This window comes from Dendrobates tinctorius, unplaced genomic scaffold, assembly GCF_039654945.1.
Source record: "Dendrobates tinctorius isolate UK_male_01 unplaced genomic scaffold, ASM3965494v1 ptg000092l, whole genome shotgun sequence".
Classification (NCBI taxonomy): Eukaryota; Metazoa; Chordata; class Amphibia; order Anura; family Dendrobatidae; genus Dendrobates; species Dendrobates tinctorius.
Genome location: NW_027361760.1, coordinates 4,437,501 through 4,449,092, shown reverse-complemented (window position 1 = coordinate 4,449,092; position 11,592 = coordinate 4,437,501). Strand labels below are relative to the sequence as shown.

At 41.6% G+C, this 11,592-nt stretch overlaps 1 protein-coding gene across 1 annotated transcript in view; it reads left to right on the top strand.

Annotated features, from left to right (window-relative positions):
* Nucleotides 1-568: 568 nt before the first annotated feature.
* TPGS1 (tubulin polyglutamylase complex subunit 1) overlaps nt 569-11,592 on the top strand; it is a 35,769-nt gene continuing 24,745 nt past the window's right edge. The window contains exon 1 of the mRNA XM_073586293.1: nt 569-938. Coding sequence (XP_073442394.1) covers nt 610-938 — 329 coding nt within the window. The 5' untranslated portion in view covers nt 569-609. The remainder of the gene's footprint in view (nt 939-11,592) is intronic.

Below are 11,592 nucleotides of genomic sequence, written 5' to 3'. Positions count from 1 at the left end.
GTGTCACATAACTCTCTGGTTTAACAGAATAAAAATTCAAAATTTGAAAATTGCAACATTTTCAAAATTTTTGCCAAATTTCCGATTTTTTCATAAATAAATACAAAAATTATCGACCTAAATTTACCACTAACATGAAGCCCAATATGTCACGCAAAAACATTCTCAGAATTGCTAGGATCCGTAGAAGCATATAAGCCTGATCTGAGAAAATCCGCAACTAATTATCCTATACTGTACCACTGTAAACTGTGAAATATCTAAATGCCAGAATTCTTGTTTTCTTGGACTGCACATCCCACAAAAATTGAGATAAAAAGTGATCCAAATAATCACCACACAAAACAAGTCCTGTCAAAGCTGCATCACCAAAAAAATGTGAATGTTGCGAGTCTCAGAAAAACGTGACAGTGAAAAAGAACTATATATTTTTTTGGGAAAAAGTTATGGCTCTCAGAAAAAGGAGAAAAACCTCAGTAGGAGAAGGTGACAGTCACGGATAAGATTAGCGGCGTCGGTGGTTGTCACAGCGACCAATGATGCCATCACTAAGTATGGCCGCCCAGCTGTCTTCTAGGGACGTGTGCTATAGCGCTGCCCTAACATGAGATGGCGTCTGGCCGGCTTCTCACACTCACTGGAAACATGGCGGACAAGAGACGCGGTGTAGCAGGCTCCCCGGTGCCGCGGTCTCGGCCCACCAGCGAGGCGGATTTCCTGGCTCAGGCCGGAGTACGTGACATGCTGCGGGCGGCCGTGCTGAAGCTGCTGGAGGCCAGGCCAGAGGAGCCGCTCGGGTTCCTGGCCGCTTTCTTTGAGAAATTGAGCGTGGGAGCGGCTGGAGGATCCAAGTCCGGTCACCGGGGTTCCCACATACTGGGCCGCCAGCGGCTGGGGCATGCCCTGTGGTACCTGAAGCTGGCTCATCACTCGCAGAGGTTGGTCAGGGTGGAGTGTATGCCAGGATGGGAGAGTCAGTGCCCACCTAGAGTTACAGCACAGGCTCTACTGGTAGCTTGACTGGCACCCATCATCATCCTCATAGTGCCGTGTAAGCGCACCAACGATGTTAGCGCACAATAATGACTGCACACGTCATCATCATCGTGCCATGTAAGCGCACCAAGAATGTCACCATATAATAATAGCTTTACACCTCATCTTCATCATAGTGTCATGTAAGCGCACCAACGATGTCACCATATAATAATGGCTTTACACCTCATCATCATCATCATAGTGCCATGTAAGCGCACCAACGATGTCACCATATAGTAATGGCTTTACACCTCATCATCATAGTGCCATGTAAGCGCACCAACGATGTCACCATATAATAATGGCTTTACACCATCATCATCATAGTGTCATGTAAGCGCACCAACGATGTCACCATATAGTAATGGCTTTACACATCATCATCATCATCATAGTGCCATGTAAGTGCACCAACGATGTCACCATATAATAATGGCTTTACACCATCATCATCATAGTGCCAAGTGCACCAACGATGTCACCATATAATAATGGCTTTACACCTCATCATCATCATAGTGTCATGTAAGCGCAATGATGATGTCAGCGTACAATAATCGCTTCACACATCATCATAGTGCCATGTAAGCGCACCAACGATGTCACCATATAATGGCTTTACATCTCATCATCATCATAGTGCCATGTAAGAGCACCAACGATGTCACCATATAATAATGGCTTTACACCTCATCATCATCATAGTGCCATGTAAGTGCACCAACGATGTCACCATATAATAATGGCTTTACACCTCATCATCATCATAGTGTCATGTAAGCGCAATGATGATGTCAGCGTACAATAATCGCTTCACACATCATCATAGTGCCATGTAAGCGCACCAACGATGTCACCATATAATGGCTTTACATCTCATCATCATCATAGTGCCATGTAAGCGCACCAACGATGTCACCATATAACAATGGCTTTACACCTCATCATCTTCATCATAGTGTCATGTAAGCGCACCAACGATGTCACCATATAATAATGGCTTTACACCTCATCATCATCATCATAGTGCCATGTAAGCGCACCAACGATGTCACCATATAATAATGGCTTTACACCTCATCATCATCATCATAGTGCCATGTAAGCGCACCAACGATGTCACCATATAATAATGGCTTTACACCATCATCATCATAGTGTCATGTAAGCGCACCAACGATGTCACCATATAGTAATGGCTTTACACATCATCATCATCATCATAGTGCCATGTAAGTGCACCAACGATGTCACCATATAATAATGGCTTTACACCATCATCATCATAGTGCCAAGTGCACCAACGATGTCACCATATAATAATGGCTTTACACCTCATCATCATCATAGTGTCATGTAAGCGCAATGATGATGTCAGCGTACAATAATCGCTTCACACATCATCATAGTGCCATGTAAGCGCACCAACGATGTCACCATATAATGGCTTTACATCTCATCATCATCATAGTGCCATGTAAGAGCACCAACGATGTCACCATATAATAATGGCTTTACACCTCATCATCATCATAGTGCCATGTAAGTGCACCAACGATGTCACCATATAATAATGGCTTTACACCTCATCATCATCATAGTGTCATGTAAGCGCAATGATGATGTCAGCGTACAATAATCGCTTCACACATCATCATAGTGCCATGTAATGGCTTTACATCTCATCATCATCATAGTGCCATGTAAGCGCACCAACGATGTCACCATATAATAATGGCTTTACACCTCATCATCATAGTGCAATGTAAGTGCACCAACGATGTCACCATATAATAATGGCTTTACACCTCATCATCATCATAGTGTCATGTAAGCGCAATGATGATGTCAGCGTACAATAATCGCTTCACACATCATCATAGTGCCATGTAAGCGCACCAACGATGTCACCATATAATGGCTTTACATCTCATCATCATCATAGTGCCATGTAAGCGCACCAACGATGTCACCATATAATAATGGCTTTACACCTCATCATCATAGTGCAATGTAAGTGCACCAACGATGTCACCATATAATGGTTTTACACCTCATCATCATCATAGTGTCATGTAAGCGCACCACGATGTCACCATATAATAATGGCAAACATCATCATCATAGTGCCATGTAAGTGCACCAACGATGTCACCATATAATAATGGCTTTACACCTCATCATCATCATCATCGTGTCATGTAAGCGCACCAACGATGTCACCATATAATAATGGCTTTACACATCATCATCATAGTGCCATGTAAGTGCACCAACGATGTCACCTTATAATAATGGCTTTACACCGCATCATCTTAGTGCCATGTAAGCGCAATGATGATGTCAGCGTACAATAATCGCTTCACACATCATCATCGTGCCATGTAAGCGCACCAACGATGTCACCATATAATAGTGGCTTTACACCTCATCATCATCATAGTGCCATGTAAGTGCACCAACGATGTCACCATATAATAATGGCTTTACACCTCATCATCATCATAGTGTCATGTAAGCGCAATGATGATGTCAGTGTACAATAATCGCTTCACACATCATCATAGTGCCATGTAAGCGCACCAACGATGTCACCATATAATGGCTTTACATCTCATCATCATCATCATAGTGCCATGTAAGTGCACCAACGATGTCACCATATAATAATGGCTTTACACCTCATCATCATCATAGTGTCATGTAAGCGCAATGATGATGTCAGTGTACAATAATCGCTTCACACATCATCATAGTGCCATGTAAGCGCACCAACGATGTCACCATATAATAATGGCTTTACACCTCATCATCATCATCATAGTGCCATGTAAGTGCACCAACGATGTCACCATATAATAATGGCTTTACACCTCATCATCATCATCATAGTGCCATGTAAGTGCACCAACGATGTCACCATATAATAATGGCTTTACACCTCATCATCATCATCATAGTGCCATGTAAGTGCACCAACGATGTCACCATATAATAATGGCTTTACACCTCATCATCATCATCATAGTGCCATGTAAGTGCACCAACGATGTCACCATATAATAATGGCTTTACACCTCATCATCATCATCATAGTGTCATGTAAGCGCACCAACGATGTCACCATATAATAATGGCAAACATCATCATCATAGTGCCATGTAAGTGCACCAACGATGTCACCATATAATAATGGCTTTACACCTCATCATCATCATCATAGTGCCATGTAAGTGCACCAACGATGTCACCATATAATAATGGCTTTACACCTCATCATCATCATCATCATCATAGTGCAATGTAAGCGCACCAACGATGTCACCATATAATAATGGCTTTACACCTCCTCCTCATCATCATCATAGTGCCATGTAAGTGCACCAACGATGTCACCATATAATAATGGCTTTACACCTCATCATCATAGTGCCATGTAAGCGCACCAACGATGTCACCATATAATAATGGCTTTACACATCATCATCATAGTGCCATGTAAGCGCAATGATGATGTCACCATATAATAATGCCTTTACCCCTCAACATCATCATAGTGCCATGTAAGTGCACCAACGATGTTACCATATAATAATGGCTTTACACCTCATCATCATAGTGCCATGTAAGTGCACCAACGATGTCACCATATAACAATGGCTTTACACCTCATCATCATCATAGTGCCATGTAAGCGCACCAACGATGTTACAATATAATAATGGCTTTACACCTTATCATCATCATAGTGCCATGTAAGCGCACCAACGATGTTACCATATAATAATGGCTTTACACATCATCATCATAGTGTCATGTAAGTGCACCAACGATGTTACCATATAATAATGGCTTTACACATCATCATCATAGTGTCATGTAAGTGCACCAACGATGTTACCATATAATAATGGCTTTACACCTCATCATCATCATCATAGTGCCATGTAATCGCACCAACGATGTCACCATATAATAATAGCTTTAGACCTCATCATCATCCTCATAGTGCCATGTAAGCGCAATGATGATGTCACCATATAATAATGGCTTTACACCTCATCATCATCATAGTGCCATGTAAGCGCACCAACGATGTTACAATATAATAATGGCTTTACACCTCATCATCATAGTGTCATGTAAGCGCACCAACGATGTCACCATATAATAATGGCTTAACACCTCATCATCATCATCATCATAGTGCCATGTAAGCGCACCAACAATGTCACCATATAATAATGGCTTTACACCTCATCATCCTCATCATAGTGCCATGTAAGCGCACCAACGATGTCACCATATAATAATGGCTTTACACCTCATCATCATCATAGTGCCATGTAAGCGCACCAACGATGTCACCATATAATAATGGCTTTACACCTCATCATCATCATAGTGCCATGTAAGTGCACCAACGATGTCACCATATAATAATGGCTTTACACCTCATCATCATAGTGCCATGTAAGTGCACCAACGATGTCACCATATAATAATGGCTTTACACCTCATCATCATCATAGTGCAATGTAAGTGCACCAACGATGTCGCCATATAATAATGGCTTTACACCTCATCATCATCATCATCATAGTGTCATGAAAGCGCACCAACGATGTCACCATATAATAATGGCAAACATCATCATCATAGTGCCAGGTAAGTGCACCAATGATGTCACCATATAATAATGGCTTTACACCTCATCATCATCATAGTGCAATGTAAGCGCACCAACGATGTCACCATATAATAATGGCTTTACACATCATCATAGTGCCATGTAAGGCTGGTTTCACATTTGCGTTTTTTTTCGCGGTAATTTAGCGCTAAATAGCGCATGCGTTTTTTTTTCCTATACTTTGCATGGGATGCGCTTATGTGCGCATACACATGCGTTTGTACGCGTTTTACCGCGCATGCGTTTTTTTGCGGTATGCGCTCGGGCGCACAAAATGCAACTTGTTGCATTTTTTGTGCGTCCGATTTGCCTCAAAAAAACGCATGCGCGCGCAATGCGTTTTTTTTACAGCAAGACACCCAATATAAGTCTATGGGTGCGCATATGTGCGCATTGGCATGCTTATGTATGCGTTTTTTTGCACATGCGTTTTTTTTTTGTTAACCATGGAATTTAGGGGTTTGGGTTAGAGTTAGGGTTAGTTAAGGGGTTTAGGGTTAGGGTCAGGGTTAGGGTCAGGGTTAGGGTTAAGTATGGTTTGGTTAAGGGTTAGGGTCAGGGTTAGGGTTAGGGTCAGGGTTAGGGTTAAGTATGGTTTGGTTAAGGGTCAGGGTTAGGGTCAGGGTTAGGGTCAGGGTTATGGTTAAGTATGGTTTGGTTAAGGGTTAGGGTCAGGGTTAGGGTTAAGTATGGTTTGGTTTAGGGTTAGGGTCAGGGTTAGGGTTAAGTATGGTTTGGTTAAGGGTTAGGGTCAGGGTTAGGGTCAGGGTTAGGGTTAAGTATGGTTTGATTAAGGGTTAGGGTCAGGGTTAGGGTTAAGTATGGTTTGGTTAAGGGTTAGGGTCAGGGTTAGGGTCAGGGTTAGGGTTAAGTATGGTTTGGTTAAGGGTTAGGGTCAGGGTTAGGGTCAGGGTTAGGGTTAAGTATGGTTTGGTTAAGGGTTAGGGTCAGGGTTAGGGTCAGGGTTAGGGTTAAGTATGGTTTGGTTAAGGGTTAGGGTCAGGGTTAGGGTTAAGTATGGTTTGGTTAAGGGTTAGGGTTAGGGTTAAGTATGGTTAGGGTCAGGGTTAGGGTCAGGGTTAGGGTTAAGTATGGTTTGGTTAAGGGTTAGGGTTAGGGTTAGGGTCAGGGTTAGGGTTAAGTATGGTTTGGTTAAGGGTTAGGGTCAGGGTTAGGGTTAAGTATGGTTTAGTTAAGGGTCAGGGTTAGGGTCAGGGTTAGGGTTAAGTATGGTTTGGTTAAGGGTTAGGGTCAGGGTTAGGGTCAGGGTTAGGGTTAAGTATGGTTTGGTTAAGGGTTAGGGTCAGGGTTATGGTCAGGGTTAGGGTTAGTAAAGATATGGTTTGGGTTAGTGTGAGGGGCCACCTAATGTTGGAAAAAACCGCAAACGCGGTAAAAACGCACACAAACGCATAAAAACGCTGCGTTTTTTTCATGCATGCTCATAAAAATGCTTGAAAAAAACGCAGCAGTTGTATGCGTTTTTCAATGCGTTTTTTTGCGGGAAAAACGCGCTGCAAAAAAAAGCAAGTGTGAAACAGGCCTAAGTGCACCAACGATGTCACCATATAACAATGGCTTTACACCTCATCATCATCATAGTGCAATGTAAGCGCACCAACGATGTCACCATATAATGGCTTTACATCTCATCATCATCATCATAGTGCCATGTAAGAGCACCAACGATGTCACCATATAATAATGGCTTTACACCTCATCATCATCATCATAGTGCCATGTAAGTGCACCAACAATGTCACCATATAATAATGGCTTTACACCTCATCATCATAGTGCCATGTAAGTGCACCAACGATGTCACCATATAATAATGGCTTTACACCTCATCATCATAGTGCAATGTAAGTGCACCAACGATGTCACCATATAATGGCTTTACACCTCATCATCATCATAGTGTCATGTAAGCGCACCAACGATGTCACCATATAATAATGGCAAACATCATCATCATAGTGCCATGTAAGTGCACCAACGATGTCACCATATAATAATGGCTTTACACCTCATCATCATCATCGTGTCATGTAAGCGCACCAACGATGTCACCATATAATAATGGCTTTACACCTCATCATCATCATCATAGTGCCATGTAAGTGCACCAACGATGTCACCATATAATAATGGCTTTACACCGCATCATCATCGTGTCATGTAAGCGCACCAACGATGTCACCATATAATAATGGCTTTACACCGCATCATCTTAGTGCCATGTAAGCGCAATGATGATGTCAGCGTACAATAATCGCTTCACACATCATCGTGCCATGTAAGCGCACCAACGATGTCACCATATAATAGTGGCTTTACACCTCATCATCATAGTGCCATGTAAGTGCACCAACGATGTCACCATATAATAATGGCTTTACACCTCATCATCATAGTGTCATGTAAGCGCAATGATGATGTCAGTGTACAATAATCGCTTCACACATCATAGTGCCATGTAAGCGCACCAACGATGTCACCATATAATGGCTTTACATCTCATCATCATCATAGTGCCATGTAAGCACACCAACGATGTCACCATATAATAATGGCTTTACACATCATCATCATAGTGCCATGTAAGTGCACCAACGATGTCACCATATAATAATGGCTTTACACCTCATCATCGTAGTGCCATGTAAATGCACCAACGATGTCACCATATAATAATGGCTTTACACCTCATCATCATCATAGTGTCATGTAAGCGCACCAACGATGTCACCATATAATAATGGCAAACATCATCATAGTGCCATGTAAGTGCACCAACGATGTCACCATATAATAATGGCTTTACACCTCATCATCATCATCATCATAGTGCCATGTAAGTGCACCAACGATGTCACCATATAATAATGGCTTTACACCTCATCATCATCATCATAGTGCAATGTAAGCGCACCAACGATGTCACCATATAATAATGGCTTTACACCTCCTCCTCATCATCATCATAGTGCCATGTAAGTGCACCAACGATGTCACCATATAATAATGGCTTTACACCTCATCATCATAGTGCCATGTAAGCGCACCAACGATGTCACCATATAGTAATGGCTTTACACCTCATCATCATAATGCAATGTAAGCGCACCAACGATGTCACCATATAATAATGGCTTTACACATCATCATCATCATAGTGCCATGTAAGCGCAATGATGATGTCACCATATAATAATGCCTTTACCCCTCAACATCATCATAGTGCAATGTAAGCGCACCAACGATGTCACCATATAATAATGGCTTTACACCTCATCATCATAGTGCCATGTAAGTGCACCAACGATGTCACCATATAACAATGGCTTTACACCTCTTCATCATCATAGTGCAATGTAAGCGCACCAACGATGTCACCATATAATGGCTTTACATCTCATCATCATCATAGTGCCATGTAAGCGCACCAACGATGTGACCATATAATAATGGCTTTACACCTCATCATCATCATCATAGTGCCATGTAAGTGCACCAACGATGTCACCATATAATAATGGCTTTACACCTCATCATCATAGTGCCATGTAAGTGCACCAACGATGTCACCATATAATAATGGCTTTACACCTCATCATAGTGCAATTTAAGTGCACCAACGATGTCACGATATAATGGCTTTACACCTCATCATCATCATAGTGTCATGTAAGCGCACCAACGATGTCACCATATAATAATGGCAAACATCATCATCATAGTGCCATGTAAGTGCACCAACGATGTCACCATATAATAATGGCTTTACACCTCATCATCATCGTGTCATATAAACGCACCAACGATGTCACCATATAAAAATGGCTTTACACCTCATCATCATCATCATAGTGCCATGTAAGTGCACCAACGATGTCACCATATAATAATGGCTTTACACCTCATCATCATCATAGTGCCATGTAAGTGCACCAACGATGTCACCATATAATAATGGCTTTACACCGCATCATCTTAGTGCCATGTAAGCGCAATGATGATGTCAGCGTACAATAATCGCTTCACACATCATCATCGTGCCATGTAAGCGCACCAACGATGTCACCATATAATAGTGGCTTTACACCTCATCATCATCATAGTGCCATGTAAGTGCACCAACGATGTCACCATATAATAATGGCTTTACACCTCATCATCATCATAGTGTCATGTAAGCGCAATGATGATGTCAGTGTACAATAATCGCTTCACACATCATCATAGTGCCATGTAAGCGCACCAACGATGTCACCATATAATGGCTTTACATCTCATCATCATCATAGTGCCATGTAAGCACACCAACGATGTCACCATATAATAATGGCTTTACACCTCATCATCATCATCATAGTGCCATGTAAGTGCACCAACGATGTCACCATGTAATAATGGCTTTACACCTCATCATCATAGTGCCATGTAAGTGCACCAACGATGTCACCATATAATAATGGCTTTACACCTCATCATCATCATAGTGTCATGTAAGCGCACCAACGATGTCACCATATAATAATGGCAAACATCATCATCATAGTGCCATGTAAGTGCACCAACGATGTCACCATATAATAATGGCTTTACACCTCATCATCATCATCATAGTGCCATGTAAGTGCACCAACGATGTCACCATATAATAATGGCTTTACACCTCCTCCTCATCATCATCATAGTGCCATGTAAGTGCACCAACGATGTCACCATATAATAATGGCTTTACACCTCATCATCATAGTGCCATGTAAGCGCACCAACGATGTCACCATATAGTAATGGCTTTACACCTCATCATCATAGTGCAATGTAAGCGCACCAACGATGTCACCATATAATAATGGCTTTACACATCATCATCATCATAGTGCCATGTAAGCGCAATGATGATGTCACCATATAATAATGCCTTTACCCCTCAACATCATCATAGTGCCATGTAAGTGCACCAACGATGTTACCATATAATAATGGCTTTACACCTCATCATCATCATAGTGCCATGTAAGTGCTCCAACGATGTCACCATATAACAATGGCTTTACACCTCATCATCATCATAGTGCCATGTAAGCGCACCAACGATGTTACAATATAATAATGGCTTTACACCTTATCATCATCATCATAGTGCCATGTAAGCGCACCAACGATGTTACCATATAATAATGGCTTTACACATCATCATCATAGTGTCATGTAAGTGCACCAACGATGTTACCATATAATAATGGCTTTAGACCTCATCATCATCATCATAGTGCCATGTAATCGCACCAACGATGTCACCATATAATAATAGCTTTAGACCTCATCATCATCCTCATAGTGCCATGTAAGCGCAATGATGATGTCACCATATAATAATGGCTTTACACCTCATCATCATCATAGTGTCATGTAAGCGCACCAACGATGTCACCATGTAATAATGGCTTAACACCTCATCATCATCATCATCATCATAGTGCCATGTAAGCGCACCAACAATGTCACCATATAATAATGGCTTTACACCTCATCATCCTCATCATAGTGCCATGTAAGCGCACCAACAATGTCACCATATAATAATGGCTTTACACCTCATCATCATCATCATAGTGCCATGTAAGCGCACCAACGATGTCACCATATAATAATGGCTTTACACATCATCATCATCATCATAGTGCCATGTAAGTGCACCAACGATGTCACCATATAATAATGGCTTTACACCTCATCATCATAGTGCAATGTAAGTGCACCAACGATGTCACGATATAATGGCTTTACACCTCATCATCATCATAGTGTCATGTAAGCGCACCAACGATGTCACCATATAATGGCTTTAC